At 50.1% G+C, this 22,011-nt stretch overlaps 3 protein-coding genes and 1 pseudogene across 4 annotated transcripts; all 4 read right to left on the bottom strand.

The window, feature by feature from the left end:
• Positions 1-601: 601 nt before the first annotated feature.
• Positions 602-2,904, bottom strand: LOC101777099 (glutamate decarboxylase 2). Its single transcript, XM_004975706.2, has 6 exons — positions 2,702-2,904; positions 2,412-2,616; positions 1,902-2,317; positions 1,554-1,807; positions 1,407-1,459; positions 602-1,313 (listed from the first exon to the last, which is right to left on the bottom strand). Exons 1-6 carry the CDS (start codon positions 2,791-2,793, stop codon positions 822-824), a joined length of 1,512 nt encoding a protein of 503 aa, XP_004975763.1. The 5' UTR covers positions 2,794-2,904; the 3' UTR covers positions 602-821.
• Positions 2,905-4,450: 1,546 nt separating this feature from the next.
• LOC101776682 (NAD(P)H-dependent 6'-deoxychalcone synthase) lies at positions 4,451-6,682 on the bottom strand. The gene is made up of 3 exons (XM_004975705.4): positions 6,106-6,682; positions 5,605-6,031; positions 4,451-4,870 (listed from the first exon to the last, which is right to left on the bottom strand). Exons 1-3 carry the CDS (start codon positions 6,447-6,449, stop codon positions 4,640-4,642), a joined length of 1,002 nt encoding a protein of 333 aa, XP_004975762.1. The 5' UTR covers positions 6,450-6,682; the 3' UTR covers positions 4,451-4,639.
• A 7,006-nt stretch (positions 6,683-13,688) lies between these two features.
• LOC101776283 (non-functional NADPH-dependent codeinone reductase 2) lies at positions 13,689-15,174 on the bottom strand. 2 transcript variants are annotated; one of them, XM_012847539.2, is made up of 3 exons: positions 14,793-15,174; positions 14,274-14,706; positions 13,689-14,166 (listed from the first exon to the last, which is right to left on the bottom strand). In XM_012847539.2, the coding sequence occupies exons 1-3, from the start codon at positions 15,131-15,133 to the stop codon at positions 13,939-13,941; spliced, it is 1,002 nt and encodes a 333-aa protein (XP_012702993.1). In that variant the 5' UTR covers positions 15,134-15,174; the 3' UTR covers positions 13,689-13,938. The 2 variants fall into 2 exon arrangements, with proteins under 2 accessions (XP_012702993.1, XP_004975761.1); XM_004975704.2 differs by having other exon boundaries at positions 14,274-14,697; positions 14,793-15,172.
• A 3,933-nt stretch (positions 15,175-19,107) lies between these two features.
• On the bottom strand, positions 19,108-21,656 carry LOC101775879 (annotated as a pseudogene).
• Positions 21,657-22,011: the final 355 nt, after the last annotated feature.

The raw sequence follows: 22,011 nt of genomic DNA, 5'->3' as shown, positions 1-22,011 counted from the left end.
GGACACTTAATAAGGTTACCTTTATCTTCTAAGGGCAAATTGGTCTTGAAAACATTCAGATACATTAAGCAAACAATCATTTTGAGTTAGGATCACGAGAGGAGAGGGCACAAGAGTTTTGTTTTCCCGAAAAAAGCTACAAGGGCTTGACACGTACCATTTTCATGGTATACTTTATGTTTAGGAGGCACATTTTGATCATAAAAGGTAGGAGTAGGACCACGAATAAACTAGCGCGTTCGTCATTGCGACATGCTTTATTCCTTGCTTTTGTATCGCTAGTTGCTGTACCAGGGACAGTTGCTGCGTACTCAAGATTGTCGGCCTCGTGAAGCTATCTCCGGGGCGCTTTGCGGCTACCATCCAGTAATTAAACTCTCAGGGCTTTGCTACCTTTGGGTCGATCAACTACTATCAAGCGCCATCTCTCTCTGCTCGCGCAACTCGCCCTGCAAGCTCAAATCCATGAGCAGCGCCCTGATCCTAACCCTGACACCCTGCCTTTCGTCATAGAGTTCACTGGAGATCAAGTAGATAGCTTTGGATTTCGCCGGGGACAAGGAATCACCGGCGGAGAGGAGAAAGGAAAAGAAGTCGGATGTTAGAGGGAGAGAAATACTTGCGTACCATATGGCAAGTCTGAATGTAAATTTTGTTGCGGTCTCGTGACCCAACAGATACTGGTACAATCAGTCGTGTAAACTGACAAGGGCGCCGCGGCGTCACGCGTTTCAGCCTTGGTGCCTTCATCGACGCCACTATTTATCCCGTGCGCGTACCACAGCCCGACAGCCGGGTGCCACGGCCGGACCCCGGCCGCTCTAGCAGACGCCCTTGGTCTTCCCGCCGGCGAGCGACACGCTGCGTTGCACCGCCACGACGGACTCCCGCTTCACGACCCTGGCCGTCGCCTCCTCGCCGGAGCCCTTTGCCGCGGGCCCCAGCTCGATGGTGACCCTCATCCTCGGCACGGGCCCGCCCTTGGCCTCGTCGTCGAGCTCCTCCAGCGCCATCCGCACGTGGGACAGGAACCGCTCCGCCAGGGGGCGCCCGAAGTCCTCCCTCACGACGACGCGGAGCACCGCCATGTGCTCCAGGTTCGCCGGCATCGTGTACGCCGGCACGATCCACCCGAACCGCCGCAGCTCCGACGACAGCCTGAACGCCAGCGAGGTGTCCTTGCCCTTGAACGTGAAGGCTACCAGCGGCACGCCCTGGTCCTTGGAGATGATGGTGAACCGGCCCGTGCGCTCCAGCCCCTCCCGCAGCGTCCTCGCGCTCTCCATGCAGTTCTCCATCACGTTGCGGTACCCCTGCGATCAACACAACAAGAAGACCAGACGCAAATTTGTAATACCAAATCATTCATGACTGAAACTACTGTTCCTGCAGACAGAGCGAGGTACCTCGAAGCCCAATCGAAGGAACTGGTAATACTGCGCGATGATCTGGCTAGACCCTGCACAGAGTTGAACATGTCAGAGCTCAGCATCTTAATTGGCAACGAAATGATGAATGTACATGTGGATCAGGCATGCGTGATGTCGCCGTGCCTTTGGAGAAGTTGAGCGTGAAGGTGGGCTGGTCGGCGCCGAGGTAGTTGATGTGGAAGATGAGGTCCTCGGGCAGGTCCTCCTTGTTGCGCCAGATGACCCAGCCGACGCCGGCGTAGACGAGGCCGTACTTGTGGCCGCTGACGTTGATGCTCTTCACCAGCGGCAACCGGAAGTCCCACTCCAGCTCCGGGTACAGGAACGGCGCGATGAAGCCGCCGCTCGCCGCGTCCACGTGGATCGGGGTGTCCCACCTGTGCCAGCGTCACAGGCGGCGGCCGGTCACCTCCTCTGCTGGGTGGAAGAACTAATCATTAAACTGGAGCAGTTTGGTTACGGATATCTCACCCTGTCCGCTTGTTCTTGGCGAGGAGGAGGTTGTTGAGGCGCTTGACGTCCTCGAACTCGCCGGTGAGCGTGGAGCCGAGGATGGCGGCGACGCAGATGGTGTTCTCGTCGACCATCTGCACGGCCTCGTCGGGGTCCATCACGTAGCACCCTTCCCGCAGCTTCACCTCCTTGAGCTCCACCTCGAAGTAGCGCGCGAACTTCTCCCAGCACACCTGCACGTTGGCACCGGTGACGATGTTGGGCTTGTCGTAGGGCTTCCCCGCCGCCTTCCGCCGGTTCTGCCAGCGCCTCTTGAAGGCCAGCCCGGCGAGCATGATTGCCTCCGACGACCCCACCGTGCCGACCCCGACGGCCTTCTCGCCGGCGCCCACCGGCGCGTTGAACAGCCGCGCGATGATGTTCACGCAACGGTTCTGAGTGCATAGATATAGGAGTATTTCGTCACGACAATTCCCAAGGTTCAACGCGATGCAAGAGAGAGGGATCAAAGAGTTTGTTCTTGATTGCCTGGATCTCGGTGGTGACGGGGTACTCGTCCATGTCGGCATAGTTCTTGTTGATGCCCTCGAGGATGAGCCTGTCGCACTCGGGCTCCATCCACGTGGTGACGAACGACGCCAGGTTCAGCCGCGGGCTGCTGTCCAGCAGCAGCTCGTCGTGGATGATCTGGTACGCCGCGTCCTTGGAGATGGACTTCTTCCCCAGCTCAAACCTGCAGCCAGGCAATCAAGCATGCCATCAGCAACCCCAAGTAATTGCTCACAACAAATGAGATCCATCAGAAGACGTCGCTCGACCTCGGAAGCGGTTCTTGGACGTATCTCGAGGCGAAGACGACGGCCGAGGCGGCGGCGGCATCGTCGAGCTCCTGAACATGTGTCAGAACCATGTCTCTCCGTGTCAGCTCGCTCCTGTTCCAACAGATTTTTTTTTTGAAATGCTCCTGTTCCAAGAGATTGCTGTTGTTCGATTAAATTAGTCGTTCTGACATAGATCTTAGGACGTGTGCGCATATATACTGGACGGGGAGGAGGGAGACTTGAGCGATATCACTGTGCGTTGCTTGTCCCATGCTGTTGCCGCCACGCGACTCTGCTTCGCTCCCACGTCGAACACTTGCCTTGCTTGTCGCTGCTGCTTTACTTGTTAGCTTCGATTGCTTCCCGGAGCTGCTTAGTCATTCGATTGTTGTACCGACGCATCACGCATGGACCAATACTAGGATCTCAAGCGTTCCTGAGGATCTCTACAGATTAGCGCTAGGATGTGCTACCATGAAAAATCTATCTGTACTTTTTTTAAAAAGGAAAATTGATGCCCAGAAAAACTTCGAATGGCACTGGTTACCCTCCTCTGGTAAGTCAGGTCAGGTGGCATCCTGTGTGCATGGAGTTGGTTTGCATAGATTTGGTGTTGAAAATGTGGCTCTGGGTGAATTCCCAATCCATGCTTGATGTTTCAGTATTTGATAAACAATAATTAAGAAAAAGAAGGTCCTAGAAATAGTGTATGATCAGCTAGCTCATGAGAACAAAAGAGCAGTTGCTCTCTGATCTGTCTCAAATTTGCTCATCAAACGAAAGCAACCTCGATGCAGATATAAGAAAAACTAATATTTTACTGGGAATAGGAAAATTGATATGTTTAACTTTATTGGCAGTATTAATAACGAAATTAGGGAGATCTTTCTTACTGGGGAAAATACACTAGAGCGATAATCAATTGAACCCCGTTTCGGATAAAATAGATGGAGTGCTTGTAAATAGGGAGTGTTAACTGGAAACTGGGAATTTTAGGAAAATTTTAAGGTACATGTCTAATCACAACCCTTTTATCTGAATTCTGACCTTGAGGATCACCATCATTCAAAATTCTAAGGTACATGTCGAATCATTGCCTTGCTAGTTGCTGCTGCTTTACTTGCTAACTTCAATTGCTTGCTAAGGCTGCTCAATCATTCGATTACTGTACCAATGCATATCACGCATGGACCACTACTACTCTACTAGGATCTTGATCTCAAGCGTTCCTAGGATATCTTTTGAACGGAACAGCAAGAAATTTGCTGTAATTTTTGTTAGAAGAGAGCAAGAAGCACAACAAAAAAAGAAAAGAAGAAGGAGGGAGAGGAACAACTACACCTCATCCCCAAACAGCTCGGCCTCATCCCCAAGGCGACAACTGCTGCCAAAAACAACAATAACAACTAAATGCAGGAAAGGGAAAAAACTGAAAAAAAAAAGGCGCTCTCGGAGAAAAACAACAATAACAACTAAAGGCAGGAAGGGGGAAAAACAACAATAACAACTAAAGGCAGGAAAGGGAAAAAATAATTTTTTTAATTCAGTTATGCTATCGCGAGTTTGTGGCCCGCTTTCATATCATATAACTTTCAAATAAGAATCGGTAAATAAAAAACCATGCAAAAAAGGAAAACTGACAACCAAATTTGACAATTTTTTATTCTCCATCGATCTATTACAAACCATACCGACACCTTGGACCCTGCTGCCAGGGGAAGAGGGGTAAAACAGACAACCAAGAAAAATTCGAATATGGCAACCTCTGAAAATGGTGAGCAGTTGCAATCTTTATTGAGATAAAACTTGCATATCGCATCATTAAAAAAGGGAATTACAGCATCAACACGAGCAAGACCGGAAACGGTGAACGCAAGCCTGCTTATTCAAATGCACGAAATGTCTACCGGAGCCAGCGGGTACATTTCGCAGTCCCTATTCCTCTACGATGTCCAGGTCCGCTGGATCAACAGACCTGAATTCACCCTCTTGCGAGAACATGTCACTGGCCTCAAAAATCTTCTTCTGTGGGATCTGGCTGATCTTGAGCTGGTCTTCGTCGGTCAGCTCCCAGTCGAAGATCTCCAGGTTTTGCTTGAGCCTCTCCTTGTTGTAGCTCTTGACGATGGACGTCACTCCCTGCTCATATATCCATCGCAACGCCACCTGAAGGAAGAGAATAATGGATGTGTATCAGACTATCAGCATCAAAAGGGGTTTGGAGCTAGAAGCCTAGATAACAGAGCTTTTTTTTTTTGAAATAAAGCAGGAGTACTACTGATTCATCTAAGGAGATAGAAGTTTATGCTTACAAATAAGTTCGATATTACATAGGATAGGATAGGATAACAGAGCTTTGATTCACGTAGGCTGCACGTACGCACAGAGCGAGAGCAAAACAGAGATTAAGATACTATACTCATGCACTGTAAGTAGAATCCTTTCTTATTTTATTTATAAAACAATACTCTATTTTCAGTAGTACTTCATCCATTCTAAATTATAGATCATTTTGATTATTATAACTTGAAACAACCTATAATTTGGATTTGGAACGGATTTGGAACGGAGACAGCTGTCCTGAAAACGAACCGAAGAGACTAGTGAACGGAGACAGCTTTCCTGAAAACGAACCGAAGAGACTAGTAAACGGAGATCTAGTGCGCTGGCTGTACTGGAATACTCTTCAGCAGAAGTTCCAAACTCCTCGACAGCGACACCGTACCAAGAGAAGCCAAAACCAAAGGCGTATGACCGAATACGTGATCGACCACGCCACACCGTGGCGCAATTGAAGTATACCCGACGGCACGGGCAAACGTCCAAGCCTCTACCGCACCTCCGAAAATGACCAAGCGTAGACTACGGGCCAAAAGAAAAACCCCGGGCCAGTAGCGTACCTGCGCGACGGTTTTACCTCTCGCTTTCGCAATCCCGGCGAGCGCATCGGACTCCAGCACGGCGTTCCTCCCCGTCCCGTCCCAGTTCTGACCTCCCAGCGGCGAGTAGGCCGCGACGTGGATGCCCTTCTCGGCGCAGTAGGCCCTCAGCGTGCGCTGCTGCCACGCCGGGTTCAACTCCACCTGGTTCACGGCGGGAGGGATGGTGGCGACGGCCAGGAGCTTGTCGAGGTGCCTGGTGGTGAAGTTGCTGACGCCGATCGCCTTGGCAAGGCCCAGACGCTGGCACTCCTCCATCGCGCGCCACACGCCCTCGACGTCGAACGGCACGGCGTCCTCCTTCTTGTTCCGGGAAGTTATTGGCATGGGCTTGATGGAGACCGGCCAGTGGATCAGGTACAGGTCCAGGTACTCCATCTGCAGGTTCCTGCTCCCACGGCACGCAAGAGGAAAGATTAGTTTTCAGAAATTTCACATGAATCGGCCCGGGAATAATCTTACTTGAGGGTCTCCCGGAGGGAGGGGAGCACGAGGTCCGGGTGGTTCTGCGTGCACCACAGCTTGGAGGTGACGAACAGCTCCTCCCGGGACTGGAGGAGCCCGCGCCGCACCGCCTCCGCCACGGCCTCGCCGAGCGGCTTCTCTGTGCCGTACATGGAGGCGGTGTCGAAGTGGCGGTAGCCCACCTCGATGGCCGCCAGCACGGCGTTCTTGGTGGCCTCGGGCACCAGGGGGAACGACGCCGTGCCCATGCCGACCGCCGGCATCGGCGTCGCGTTGCCCGACCGCAGGGCCACCTTCGGCACCATCGCCGCCGCCGCCGCCGCCGCCGCCGTGGATGCCATGCTAGCTGGTGCGCCTGATCTGAAGGTCAGATGTGTCGCTCTGCAATGACTACGTCTAGGTGCGGACAGAACAGGGGCGCGCGCGGCGTGAGCCCGTGCTGGCCGCTTTATGTGTCGCAAATTCGCGGACAGGTGACGCGGATCTGCTCGTATTCGTGTTGGTTCCGCTTCTAGTAGGACGGAGAGTTCTTTGTGAAAAAATGATGCTGACAGACTCCAAAGGAATTGGTAACGGATCGGATGTTATTTCATTAAAGAGAGATCATCCTGGATCCCGTTTTATAGTAGGGAGGAAAGATTTTCCTTTTTTTTTACCCTTGGCTACCTAATATATTCTCCGAATATTCTTTAAATAAAGGTTATTATAATAGACGTATATTGAAAGATGAGATGATAGCATTTGCTGTGAACTGCTTAGGAGGAAATATCTGGGCTGGAAAAGCATTTTTCAAATAAAGAAGGTGAGGGTCACAATTTTGGAGGGGGCTACTATCAGGGGGTGTTTGGATACAAGATGTTAAACTTTAATAGTGTAATATCGGATGTTCGGATGCTAATTAGAAAAACTAAACATGAGCTAATTATAAAACTAATTGCAGAACCCTGTGCTAATTCGCGAGACGAATCTATTAAGCCTAATTAATCCATCATTAGCAAATGGTTACTGTAGCACCACATTGTCAAATCATGGACTAATTAGGCTTAATAGATTCGACTCGCGAATTAGACTCCATCTGTGCAATTAGTTTTGTAATTAGCCTATGTTTAATACTCCAAATTAGCATCCAAACATCCGATGTGACGGGTGTTAAACTTTAACACCTTGTTGCCAAACAGGCCCTCAGTCAAAGAGTGGTATGGTTTTGGCAGACTTGTAACTGTAAGAGGGGGTTTGCAGACTAGATTCTGGAAGGATCCATGGATGGGGGAGTGCCCACTGAAATTAATGTTTGGTAAACTCTATCAAATTTGCTCTGATCCTGAGGTCTCTGTGGCTGACATCCAGAGTGGTGGAGCTTTGGAGATTGGTTTCAGAAGGTGACTTTATCCTGAGGACCTGGAAGAGTGGCATGAGTTGCAAACAAGACTAGAAGAGGTGTGCTTAATAGAAGGAAGAGATGAGGTGAAATGGATGTTGGAGAGATTTGGGAAATATACTACAAAATCCCTGTACAAAGAACTAACCTTTGGTGGGATCAGGGATGAGCAGATGATGGATGTATGGGGGTGTAGGGTCCCCCTGAAGATTCAAATATTCATGTGGATGGTGTTTCATGATAAAATTCAACCAGCGGTGCAACTGAAAAAACGCAACTGGTCGGGAGAGGTGAACTGTAAAATATGCAATACCCCTGAAACCACAGACCACATCCTCTTCCAATGTCCTGTTGCGAATTTCGTTTGGACTTTCCTTAGAAATGTGCTAGGCTGGGACACTACTCCAGTGGTATTATTTTTGACGGCTTGTTGAAGGGTAAATCAGCTAGATCAAGAAGGTTTCTGCTTTATCTATGTGCAGGTGCGCTGTGGGCGTTTTGGAAGACGCGGAATGACATGGTGTTCAACGACAAATTGGGGGATTCGCCGACGATCGTGGTGCATAAGATGGTGGGTTTCCTCAAGTACTGGAAGCCGATGCAGAAGCAGAGGGATGGTGAGAAGGCGGAAGAAGCCATAAACAAGATTGTCGCTGCTACTGCTGCTTTAGAGTGAAGCTGGCGTTTGCTTTTCTTCCTAGTTGTGCTGCTGTTCCCTGTCTAGTCTGTTGGTCAGGGTGGTCTCTTTTGATTCCCATTCCTGGAGGCTTGTTTAGTGGTGTTTTCTCAACCGTTCTTTTATCTCGTTGTTTCGTCTGGTGATTCTGGGCGCCAGAAGTGGGAAATCCAGTTCTAGGAGGTTGTTTTAGGGGTGATTGGTTCCCGCATGGCAGGCGAACCAAGCTCTCGGGATGCAGTTTTGGGTTGATTGGTTGCCTGCGCTAGCTATTGAGCGTGTCTCGCGGGATGCAAAAGGACTTTTCGAGCTTGGCTCCCGAGAACAAGCTCCCGAGATGCAATAAAAGTCCTCGTTCCCTCGAAGCCAGGCTCGCGCGGTGCAGTGGTGAGTCCTTAGGAGGTGCGCATAGGCACAAGAAAAGCAGCCGGGCACTGGTTAACCAAGCAACCAATCAAGTTCTTTAGCTAGCCTGGCTCAATAAAGACTTCAACCAATCAGATACCAGTTGCATGGGGAAAGCCTAGCTGCTGGTATCCTGCATGCCTGATACGAGCCAGGCTTCGCCGATCCTGAAACCAATCAGACCCTAGAGGTTGGCTGAGAGATTGTTCTAGAGGGTGTTCTGTCCTCCTATGCTCTGAACCTGTAAAACTGGTGAACTGGTGTCCCCAGTAAACGGACGGCCTTATTTATCGCCCTGTTAAGCTATCTAATAAAGCTGGGCTACGCCTTTGGTCGAAAATTTGGCCTCTGCTACAAAAGTGCCTGAATCTACAAAAGAATATAATTACGCAGTCATCCTGGCAACACGTAGCTGGCAACAGATCTTCTACGGTACACAATACTACGATATACTACTGTTCGAAAAGGAGATCCGACGGTTGAGATTAATTGTATACTACTAAAATCTTAAGTTGTAGTATATGTAGTATACATGAGTAGTATATATGGTATAGGGATTTGATGGGAAAGATATGAGACGGTAGACAGATTTCCTTTCTTCCTCGTCTCTTCGTCTCACGTACCAGCGACGGCGGTGGTGATGCGGACGTCCTCGCGTGTGCCACGGCCAGCCGGATCAAACTGCACGAGGGGCTTCGATAAGATCAGTTCCACGTACTCGTCATCCAACGGCGGACACACCAGGCCGCACATGTTGTCGTCGTCGGTGAATGCACTCGGTGTGTTGCTTCACTCGGGTGACAAGATCCTGGTGGTGGTGAATCCTGCATCAGCACATGAGGATCTGGGAGATCTGCTTAACTCCAGTGCAGAATCCAAATCGGTGCGCGTGGTGTGCGCGAGCGTGCCAGTCAGTTTAACAATTCAACTGACAAGGTGGAGATAATCCTTCTTCATGAGCGTGAGTAGCTCATCGGCTATCCAGCCGATTCAACACAATTGGCGATATTCATCGGCTGGAGAGCCGATAGGAGATAGAGCGCCGTCAAGTTCTTACTCCACCATAGCCAGAGCCACAAGCCAATGAGATTCAAACTAACGTCGCTACAAATATTTTTAGGTGAAACCACGCCGGGTAGTTGCATCCTAGAAACACTCAGTAGGACGTCAATTTAAACCCCACCAGCCGATGAATCCAATCATAATGAAACTCAATTCTAACGGCACTTGAGTGGCAACCAAGATTTAAGATGCAACAGGCTATTAAAAATAGATCTATCGTCTATTCCGACAGATTAATAACAATTGATGTGTCGTAAACGGCAAGACGATAGAACAGATAAATATCAGCCGATGCAAACTTAATGAAGGCGGGATAACTGGTGAATACCGTAGATCGAGACAGAAGCGATGCGCCGTAAGTCAAAGATCTAAGGTACTCGATAACTGATAGATGAAACCAAACCCAATGATAGCAATGCGCCCGGAAGTTGAAGTCTAGTACACCTGATGACGGGGACTTGCAGCTTGCCAGAGATCAAGGTCGATGCAGCCCAGCTTGCTAGAAGGAACTTGTCGAGAAGCTACATTACTCCTACTCCTAATGCAATAGCATGAAGCCGAAAAGGTAAATAAAAGATAAAGGTGTTGTATATTGATCGTGTGATGATTTACAATGGCCACAACCCTTTATATTTATAGGGCGGATGGCCTTTGACGTCACATAATTGGCATCTAACCACGTACAAGGCAAGTCACGTACACAATCTTTTCTAATAAAAAACTCTATCTCTAACTAATCCAACTCTATCTCTAACCAAGCTTATCCCTAACCAACTTAATCTCCAGAATATTTTATTCAACCTCCCATACGTGAGTTGATTTCCTTCTTTTAATCTTCTTGCTTTCTCTTTCTTCATGCACACGCGTTCCTGATTTCTGCGGCCAGCTTGCAAATAGCCTTATTTAGAAGATTTCGTCATTTTTGCATCATCGGCCGATTCCTCCTTTCAGAGCATATTTCCAAAATTTGGTATCAACAGGCGCTTGGGGGCATGAGGTGGCGGCGGCGGCGCTTTCCGTCTGAGCAGCGCGTGGCGGCACGGCGCGGGACGCCAAAAAACCCAAGAACTCGTCGAGGCTGATCTCCATTACATCGTCGTCGTTCGGCTGGTCTTGGTACTCCGACGCTGCGGGCTCGCTGCATCCCGACAAGTTCTCTGTCTCGAAGTAGCTTAGGAGCTCCAGCTTGTCCTCCAGCATCTGGGCGAACGACATGGCATCGTTGTCCTCCTCGTTCGTCTCATATAGCTGGTGCTGCCATGCTCTGGTCGGATCCTCAGGGTGGTCGGCGGCGTTCGCCTTCCTCTTGCGGGCCGGCGACACCAAGGCGCAGCGGGGGAAAATGGCGTGCGAAAAAAATTCCCCGAATAATATACATTGTGCTAATTATAATTTTACCCATACCAAAAAACAACCTATACTCTATACTACTACCTGGTAGTATTGTGCACCGTAAAAGAGCTCGCTGGTAAAAGGATCGGCTTCTCTTGTTGCCGGATGGGGAACAGAGTGCGGCACAAGAGAAGTACTCTATTGGAGTCACCAGTGCGATACAATTATGCAAATGCATACTAACATTATTTTCAGGTATACTGACAATTCAAAGTGAAGATGTATGGTTTGCAAGGAATTATTAGCTGCATTCGTAACAAATTGAACACACTAAACCACCAATTCTTATTCCACTGATTTTGGATGGAAGCGACAACTGTGTTTGAACAATACCAAGATCTCCAAGGTGCACAACAGGTACACCTTTAGGGTGAGGAACACCTGAAGCTCTTGAAATTTCTAGATGCTTACAAAGGACTTGCATCAGTGATAGTTCAGGATCCCAAATCCTGCTTCCTTTGGACAGATCTTTGGGATTGTTGAGTCCCTTGCCAAGCCTTCTAGAAATTATTCTCTTTTTTAGAAACAAGAACATATCAGTCAACTAAGCCAAGGCAGCAACCTCTCTTAGCCAGCCTTTTCATTTACCCTTTTCCCCTTTGCAGGAATTACTTCGGATCCTGGTGAATTAGGTCAATCTAGAGGAGCATGGTGTTTGGTCAGATACATAGGGATCCCATCTTTTCTCATCAACAAGGCATGTTTCATAAAACAAAATGGCTGTGCTATGCGATATATGGTTTGCCCGACCGCAGGGCCACCTCCGGCACCGCCGTCGCCGCCATCGCCGTGGATGCCATGCTAGCCGATGCGCTTGATCTAAAGGTCAGATGTGTGTGTGTGTCTCCCTGCAATTAATATTGGGCGTCCTCAGCCGGCCGCTTTATGTATCGCACTGCACGGTGAATTGAGGGGCGGTGGACAGGTGACGTGGATGCGTTCGTATCCTGACTTGCTGCGTTGGCTGAGGTTCTAGTACTAGGATGGAGAGTTCTTCGTGAATAAGATGTTGCGCTGACTTGCTGACGTCACGCGTTACGCTTGCACTTGGTGAAACTTTCGTTTTTCTGTTACAAAGAAATTATACTTTTGCAGGTGAATGCGTAACAGGTGATGTCGTCAACCACTCATGAATGACACGGGCGTTGATTAGGGCAAGGTCTTTTAGTAGTGCTTGGAAGAGAAGGTTTCAATGTAAGAGACTCGTTCAACAAGTCTCCTGAAGCTGCTTGACGAGGGCGATTGCGCACCGGCTTGGGAGGTTAGGGCCTCTTTGGACGTCAGATTTCAAAACGTGCGAATTAAAAAAAAAATTATATGATTGGAATGGCTTGGCACCTTGAATCCTAATATGTCAAACATACCATTTTGTAGAGCATCTAGTAGTGATGAGAAAAGTATATAAACAGTGCCTCAAGCTAAAAAAGAATATATGCTAAAAAAGCTAAAAAAGAATATACTTACACAACCATTTGAGCTGAACAAATTCTCCACCCATGTGGTCCCTATAGGGCGGACAAAGCCATGGAGTTAGTGTTGGACAAAGCACCGCGCAGTCAATGTTAGGGCGTCTCCAACGGCCGGCTACGTCACCAGCTGAAGAAATTTTGTACTCGATGAACAGTAGAACAAGCGGTGCACTAGCGCGGAGCGAAGCGCATGTCTCGCACGGTTTCCCGCGCTACTGTGCCGAAATCTCTTTCCATTTTCTATTCTCTCTCACCTCCGCATCACCTGGCGAAATCGCCAGCGCCGTTGGAGACGGCCGTAGTTGGAACCTAAATATCCTGCGATGCAGTAGTGCACAAGTGCGCCACACTGTCCAGAGTTGGAGTACTACCTCCAGCAAGTTGAGTCTTATCTGTACAGGTAGCTGTCACTATACATATGTCAGGGCCAGGCGGGCATCCTAGTTCAGCTGATTTGGTCTTAGTCAGAATAGTCGCGAATCCTGTCCATCTTTTGGAAGGAGGAATCTTATTAAACTTTCAAAGCTCTCCTCTGTCGGATCCAACATCGTCTTCCTCCTCCGCTCCTCTGCCTTGCTCGTTTTCTCGCCCCGCCGCTGTTCCGCACGCGCCACCGCTTACTCCTCCGGCAACATCCACTCGCGCCGTCATCTGTTGTCACCATAGTCCGCTCCTCTGCCACTTCGGGAATCCGTTTTAGGGTTCGGGGTTGTCGAGGGCTTCTATTCCCCGACGGACCAGAGGGAGCAACGGGGTGGCCGGCCGGCCCGACGGTGGTGGCGGACGCGGGGCGGGGAGGCAAGGCGGCGGGGACGCTGCCAGCGGGGCGGTGGGCGATATCCGATGGGCAAGGTCGGGGCAGGGGCGTTGCGGTGATGCCACGACGAAGCCGCCCCCCGCCGGAGACGAAGGGAAGCCGGTGGGGGCGGGGGCGTCGCGGTGATGGTCAGAGACAAGGACGAAGCAGCGGCGGTGGCACTAGGATCTAGCGTGCGCGTGTTGGGCCGTACTGGGCCATGCGATGCTTGGCCGTTCTATCTTCCATTCGATGTATAGGAGCCCCAAAATAGTGGGTACGGTGGAAGAAAACGAAGGAAAACTCACTGTCATTTCTGGGAAAAACAGCGACATCTCTGGAGGAGAAGAAATACTAGTACTAGCCAGCACTTATGGTCGCCAATCATTGAAGAACTAGTGCTATATGAATTTACAATGAATTCATATTTTTATATCAAAATGAAGTCCGGAAATGGTGGCTACAATATTCACTGAAATGAGTGAAGATGGGAAATGACACCGACACGCAGCGGTACAAACGATGAAACTACCTTATTCAAATGCACTATATATTACATGTTAATAGTGACACTTGGGTTTATGATGCGTAGTTCTCCCCCATGTTCGAGAAAAAAACAGAGTGATGCCGGGCGGGGCATTTTTCAGTGCCCCTACTCTTCAACGTCCAGATCTGCTGCATCAACTGAAGTGAATTCGCCCTCTCGCGAGAACAAGTCTGTACCCTTTACAACCTTCTTCTGCGGGATTTGGCTGATCTTGAGCCGGTCCTCGTCAGTCAGCTCCCAGTCGAAAATCTCTAGGTTTTGCTTGAGCCTCTCCATGTTGTAGCTCTTGGCGATGGACGTCACTCCCTGCTCATATATCCATCTCAGTGACACCTGAAGTACAAGAAGATCGAGCGCACTGTAAGCAAGAAAGGGATACATGTATAGAACTGGAACGGAACTGTCGTCGCAGGATTGCAGCAGGCTTTTACACAGCGTACCTGTGCGATGGTTTTCCCTCTTGCCTTGGCAATCCCTGCGAGCACATCGGACTCCAGCACGGCGTTGCCCGTCCCGCCCCAATTCTGGCCGCCCAGCGGCGAGTAGGCCGCGACGTGGATGCCCTTCTCGGCGCAGTAACCCCTCAGTGTCCGCTGCTGCCACACCGGGTTCAGCAACACCTGGTTCACCGCCGGAGGGATCGTGGTGGCGGCCAGGACCTTGTCGAGGTGCTTGGTGGTGAAGTTGCTCACGCCGATCGCCTTGGCGAGCCCGAGCCGGTGGCACTCCTCCATCGCCAGCCACACGCCCTCGGAGTCGAACGGCATGGCGTCCTCCTTCTTGGCCGGGAACGATGGCGGCACGGGCTTGATGCAGATCGGCCAGTGGATCAGGTACAGGTCCAGGTACTCCATCTGCAGGTTCCTACATGCTCTTACAAGTCGCATCATGATCATCAAGGGGAGATGTTAAGATGATCAGGTTTAATTGCAAGCGCTACCGGGACGGGAGACTCTTACTCCAGGGTTTGACGGAGGGCCGGGAGCACGAGGTCCGGGTGGCACTGCGTGCACCACAGCTTGGACGTCACGAACAGCTCCTGCCGTGACGCGACGAGCCCGCGCCGCACAGCCTCGGCCACGGCGTCGCCGAGCGGCTTCTCCGTGCCGTATATGTAGGCGGTGTCGAAGTGGCGGTAGCCCACCTCGATGGCAGCCAGCACGGCGTTCTTGGTGGCCTCGGGCACCAGGGTGGGTGCCGCCGTGCCCATGCCGACCGCCGGCATCGGCCTCGCGTTGCCCGACCGCAGCGCCACCTCCGGCACCGCCGCCGCCACCGTCGCCGTTCCCTTAGACGCCATGCCGATGCGCCTCTCGGATGGAGAGCTCTTGTGGATGCTGCTTGGTGTGATAATTTAAGTATTAGATGGTCTTGAGCTTGCTGCACTTGGTTACACTTTCGCTTTCTCGTAGTAGGTGATCAAGCACTGTCGTTGATCAGGAAAGGTCCTTTTTGAGTAGTTCCTAGTAGCGACTTTGTAATAATATTCGATCAATCAATCTGAAAAGAAACGATGAACCAGAGTGAGGTTGTCACACCATTTGATGGCGGCAGCACACCATCATCACTTTGGTAGCTTTTACAAAGTTAGTCAAACACTTCTTCATGCCACTGTCATGGCTCCATGGAAACACATGATCGAAGCAGGCATTTGGTAGGCTGGACCACCCTTCGGCTAGGCCAGATGGTGCAGTGGGTCATGATTGGTAGCCACGACGGAGTCGTGGGCCAGGCTCAGCATATGCAAAAGAGGCTTCCCAGCCAGCATTGCGTGGAACGCCAGAAAGGAAAGAGGAAGGAGGAGAGAGAAAGGAAGCGGAGGAGGAGAAGAGGAGGAGGGAGCGAGGAGGAGATGACGCTCGGGAGCCCGAAGCCGCCGCCACCTGAGCGCTGCCCGAAGCCGTCCGAGGCCACCATCCACCGCTCGCCACCGAAGCCGTTCCCCTGCGCCAAGCCTCGCTGTGAGCTCGCCTTTCCTCGCCCCCTTGTTCTCTAACCATAGACGCCGTAGGAGTAGCCGCCACCGCCGTTTGCTTTGCCGGCCCTCGGGGGCTCGGACTAGTCAAGCCGCCGCGCGTCGTTGCGCCGTGCCATGGCTGGGGAAGCCCCGGGACCGCGCGCGCACGCGCGCGAGCTCGAGCCTGCCCGCGCCACGCGCCTACGGGCGCCAGGCCGGGGGCCGAGTGCCGGCCGGGCCGCCTCGTGTCCGCGCCGTGCACGCTCGCTCGCCCGCTCGCCACTGCGCGCGATGTCGCTTCGCGCCGCGACACCGTGGGCGCGGTCACCGCGCGCCATCAGCCGCGCCGCTGCCGTGGCCCACGTGGCAAGCTGGGCCCACTAACAAGCTAACCCATGGTGCCCATTGTCGGGTGGGGCCCACGTTGAGTTGACTGGGTCAACGCTGACATCAACATGACGTCAGCGAGACTCGTGGCACCCCACGGGCTGCCATGTGGATTAATTCCCCGCTCACACGTGTCCCCTTTAATAATATTATCTGAAATTGTTAAATAATTAAATAAATCCTTTAATCTTTAAAAATTCATAACTAATTCATTTTAACTTCAAAAAATATGAAACCAGTTGCATTAAATTCGTAAAATCGAGCCCGTGCTGTTTGTAGCTAGTTTGGTATTATTTGGATCTTCTAAATTTGGCTTTTAAGAAGTTTTTGCCTAGATGTAATGCTATTAAATTTACGCTTCGTTGTATCTTGTTCTGTTCAGAACCGAGCTACGACTAGAAAGACCTTTAAGACCCCGACTACGCCGAGGAGAACCCACTCGACTATGGACAAGGTATCATGTCACTCCCAATCATATAGATCATGCTTAGTTGCTAGCGCTTTACTTATATTGCTTGATGATGATGCATTGCATAGCCAATGTTTTTAGCTATGCCTTGATAATTGTTTATCCTATTTTCCTTGTTTACCTACTTTTGTGGACTAGCTACAGACCCCTAGCTAGTCCACTGCTCATTTATCCATATACATGCTTTTGAGTTATGGATGTGCATTTGCCATGGATTCGGTGATGGAATTCCTTGAACACTCGCGCATGTTTTGGGTGAGTGTGACTCTTTGATGTGTTCTTGGTGGGAGCAAGCCATGGTTGGTACTGAGGAGTGCCTTGCCGGGAGAGAGCTTTCTGGACTCTCTCCATACCCCATACCTGTGGCGAGTATCTTGTTTGCTACTGAGGAGCAGGTGGCGTACTTGTACGTTGCAGGTGCCTTAGCATATACTTGTTGGTAGAGTGCTCCCTCTCAGCTGCTTAAGGACCGAGTCAGTTTACCACCAGTCACGGCAGCTACTTTTCGTACTTACCACTCGCTTATGTTATGGGCGGGGTTTGGTCCGAGACTAGTAGTGGATAGTGCTCTGTCTGTAAGCGGATTGGAGGATCGTGTAAGAAGTCCGAGACGTTGGCCTACTCTGACCAGACTGCACCCCAGCATGGGTAGGTTTCACAGCTTCGAGATCCTCACTGGTGATGGCGTGCCCTACAGCTGAGGACGGTTCCAAACTCGAAGAAATAGGAGAGAGCTATCCACTTACTAGGGCTCTAGCTGTTAGGTGGGGTTTGGATGGATCGCTACTTTTCAGGCTCCATCCGTGCGGCTACAGTTGTACAACCTCTGCAGAGTGTATAAAGCTATAGCTATAGTCCGTGTCCACTGGTTATGGACAGTGTTGTTGACTACTGCTACTTTTGACTAGACTTCTCTTATGCTTCTACCTTCCCCTTTTTGAGATAGGCCGGCATTTGCTGTTGAGATGTGAAGAGAGGGAGCTCTCACATCACCTAGTGTGTATGGGTGTTGGATCCTTGGGTGATGGATCCGGTGATTTGTGTTGACTTGCTTGTTTGAGGTGTTGACATCGGAGATGATGTTGCTTTGCTGCTTCCTTGATTGCTGCTGCTGCTGCTGCATAAACCCCTACAGTTATATATAGGTTTTACTCATGCATATAGTATAATTTCCCCATTTTCTTGGCTTGCTGCTTTTGGGAGTTGACATGAACTACCCACCTCTCGGGTAGATGGTGGTTTTTTAGGGTCGGAGCCCGACAACGACGACTGGGAAGACAAGGGACCATTCTTCGCTCGAGTCGCCTCTGGAGATGGAGTTCGCCATAGCTTATGTTTCCGCTGCGTAGATGTTTTACCTTTCTTGATTCAACCCTGATGGACTTGTATCGGCATGTGCCGCTGAGATGTACTCGTTACTCATGTTATCTATGATATTTGTACTCTATTTCTCTTTCTATTTCTGTGTTGGTATAGATTTGTACTGTCTGAGATATGGATTCACACGTGATAGCCTTCCTAGGACTATCACCGAGGTGCGTGGGCTTGAATTCTCAGAAATAGGAATTCGGGTTCGTTTCAGCCGCCGTGGGCATGAAGTTGCGCAGGGCCGCAACGGTTCGAAGGAGGCGGCCTGCAGTGGCCGCGTGGGTGCACGGAGGAGGCAGCCTGTGGGGGCTGCGGCGGTGCTCCCCCACCAGCTCCCGAGGCTGCTGTCTCGACCACCGCCATTCGCCATGTACCCACCGCCGGCGCCCGCAGCCCCATCCCTACTCGGCGCTCATGGTCCCGTCCCCTCTGCCAGCGCCCAAGGCCACCATTCCCGCCACACGCTCGAGGCTGCCATCCCACTGGGCACCTGTGGCCGTCCTCCCGACCACGTGCCCGCGGCTGCAGTCTCCACCATCGGGCGGCCGCCATCCCCTACGTCGTTCCTCACGCCCCCCTTCCCCACTACCGGCCAGCTCATGCTCAGAAGAGATGGTGGTAACTCTAACACATCCACAATACAGGGTTAGCCCACTTCATCGTACAACATATCAAACAAAATCACAGCTCGGTGCAATTTCGAAACTGCACCAGCCAGGCTCAGAGCGAGCTTGGCTGAGAGGCAGTTCAGGCTGGCAAGCGCCCGAAGCTTCAGAAAGAATGCCAACACGGAAGCATCACTGTTGGAACGTATGCTGTGGTGCACTGCTACCCACGGCACCAGTACGTGCATAGCGCGCTGCACCGATAACAGATGCTACAAACCGAGCCTTATCTTGCAGTAGGTTGTTGCCGGGCTATGAGCAGAGCAACGCACGATCTAGTGCCGGACGGAGAGCAGTGCAGCACCGGACACATTCGAACAGTAAGAGGTTTACATGATACTCGAAGAATGGACCTTCCATGAAACAACAAAATCAATTCTTGTCACCACTGCAATGAATGTAAAGCGACTCGAGAGACATCCAGTCAATTTTATGCTGGTTTGCATTCATTGTATATTCTAGATTTGTATGCAAACCACATTGTATATGCTGCCATTTTTATTCTGTTCCGCGAGGTGTACTGACAATTCAAAGTGGCAGTATGGCTTTGCAGGAATTCCTACCTGCTTTGAGTACATACCTTATCAAACAACCAGTACCACCAAAATTTTCAGAACACTGCAACTAGATGGAGATTGTGGTTACATTTCGAGAACATCAATCTCGGCAAGGTCCACGCTGGAGGCGCGATCCCCATCTGTTCCTCTTGTGCTGCGATATCTGATTAATCTTGAAACGGTCTTCATCGCTCAGTTCCCAATCGAAGATCTCCATGTTCTCCTTGAGCCTCTCCCTTTTTAGGCTCTTGACAACCATGCTGGCATCTTGCTCGTAGATCCACCTCAGAGAAACCTAGTGGGAGAACGGAAACTAGTTATGCTGCTAGGTGCTAACATCGCGGGAAAAAAAATCAGGGGACTCCAACACATTAACAGTGTTGAGTCCATAATGTTTTCACCTTTTATTCTATCATGTATTAGATGGTTTGCCATGCTGCTGCCTAAAAGGTTAGTAGTTTTCTAGTGCTTCTACGCTCACACAGGTCTAATTTTCCTCTCTTTTTCTCCAGTAGTTGAGATCGCAGGGTCCCTCGGTTTAGGTTCTTTTCCTTTTGTCCTTTCCTAGTTGTGCTCTCCTGTGGAGTTGCTTTTTTCTAACTCGTGAATTGTAAGTTGCTTTTGTATCTTTTTTTTTTGTTTTGCTCTCTCTTCTAATAAAAAATCGGCAAATCTCTTGCGGTCCATTAAAAAAAAATTGAACAAACCTAGTTAGGACTATACCAGCAGCTACATGTGTGAAAGCATTCTCATTGAGAGATGTAGTTCGTACCTGAGCCACTGACTTTCCTCTAGCCTTCGAAATCTCTTCCAGAACATCAGAGTGTAGTACTGCATTTGACATGCTTTGGCCTCCAAGGGGAGAATATGCAGACACATGAATGCCCTTGTCTTTGCAGAACTCAATCAGTTTTTTCTGCTGCCAAATCGGATTCATTTCAACCTGCAAAGGCCATAAACACCAATGCTGACATGCCAAATGATATGGTATAGGTATACTTGAGGCTATACAAACTCGTTCTTAATTCAGGTCATTTTTAATTGATTTCACATTTATGATACCGTTTCCAACATTTTCTGATTTTAAGAAAACATAAAACTTGTCAATTGGCTTGCTTCCTTTACTTAAATAAAACTGCCACTGAATAGTCCATTTCAAAAATATGGGGAAATCCCATACCATCCATAACCATTTTCTATTTCGCCTTCATCCCGTCCATATACAAAAGTTATTTAGAAATGAGAATTCATTAAACAGCATTCAAGTTATATATCTCCTAAGTAAACTACTATCCTGTTTTTTTCCTTCATATGGAGTATAATTTTGCACTTTTACCAATCAAAAAAAGGATTGCAAAAACCTGAAAGCAAAGATTGACAACTAACGACAGGTTTTTGAAATTGTCACCATTAATTATCTACTTGACCAATACAAACCTGATTAACTGCTGGGGGGATTTCAGCAATGGCAAGTAGCTCTTGCAGCTTCGTTTTCGTGAAATTGCTGACACCAATCATTCAAGCAAGGCCAAGCCGATGGCATTCCTCCATCGCCCGCCACACGCCGCTCAGGTCCACGGGCATTATGTCCTCCCTTTTAACTGGAACTTGCCGGGCTTCACAGCCATTGGCCATTGAATCAGGTACAAATCAACATATTCCATTTGAAGGTTCCTACAGAAGAGGTGAGAATCTTGATTGATTGCCACCAAACGAAACCAGTTTCAGTTTATGAGTTTTGGTACTCCAGGCTTCCCGGGGTTGGATTGCAAGAATTTTGTTACCATTTTCAAATTGTTTTCGCCTATTATTTCAAGAACCGAGATTTGAACCATAGAGAGTTTAGTAGATTCTATTCTAGTACTCCCTCCATTCCAAATTACTATTTGTTTTGACTTTTCCAGATACATCACTTTTGCTACATATCTAGGCATACCATAATCTAGTTCCATAGCAAAGTTATGAATCTAAAAAAAGTCAAAACAAATTGTAATATACGACAGAGGGGAGTAGTTGATACCGGATCTCTAAAAAAAATAGAGGCGAGCAAATTTTAAGCGGCCCAGGAAACTTACTGCAAGCTCTCCCTGAGGGACGGGAGCACGACGTCCGGATGGCACTGCGTGCACCACATCTTGGTCGTGACGAACACGTCCTCCCTGGATGCCACGATCCCGCTCCGTGCCGCCTCGGCCACGGCCTCACCGACGGCCCGCTCTGAGCGGTAGAGCACGTCGGTGTCGAGGTGACGGTAGCCGAGCTCCAGCGCGGGCGAGGACGGCGGCCCTGACGTCTGCCTCCACGAATGGGGACGATGCCGTGCCAAGACCCACCGCCGGCACCCGACGACCGGCAGCGCCAGCCAGGAACTCCGGGATCTTGGAATAACCGGTGCCGACCCTCCCTGCTTGTGATGCCATGGCCGGCGCCGCCTGCGTGTTCCGCGTTCTATTGGGGATATGGACAGGAGCTATAAAAGAAAAGGAGAAAGAAAGTGGTCTCGTGACGCGTGACCAGCGAGACCCGACCGGTGTTAGCCCAACTCCAATCCAACCGAGCGAGATTAGGGGTCGTTTGGTTCGTTGAAGAGTTTGGTTGACAGGTAAGCTTGTTTTGAGGCTTGTGCTGGCAAATAAATTCCTTATTATCACGGAAGAGCTAATCCAGCTCGTCTAGACCAGCAAGGCAAGGCTTGCTCTACGCTGGCAGTGTAAGGCAAACTTGCCTTAGAACCAAACTGACTTAGGCCTGGCTAGAGTTTGCCGGAGGCCTGGC

The sequence above is a fragment of the Setaria italica genome, chromosome VII (assembly GCF_000263155.2).
Source record: "Setaria italica strain Yugu1 chromosome VII, Setaria_italica_v2.0, whole genome shotgun sequence".
Taxonomy (NCBI): Eukaryota; Viridiplantae; Streptophyta; class Magnoliopsida; order Poales; family Poaceae; genus Setaria; species Setaria italica.
The sequence above is the reverse complement of the archived record's forward strand: the minus strand, read 5'-3'. Positions and strand labels throughout refer to the sequence as shown.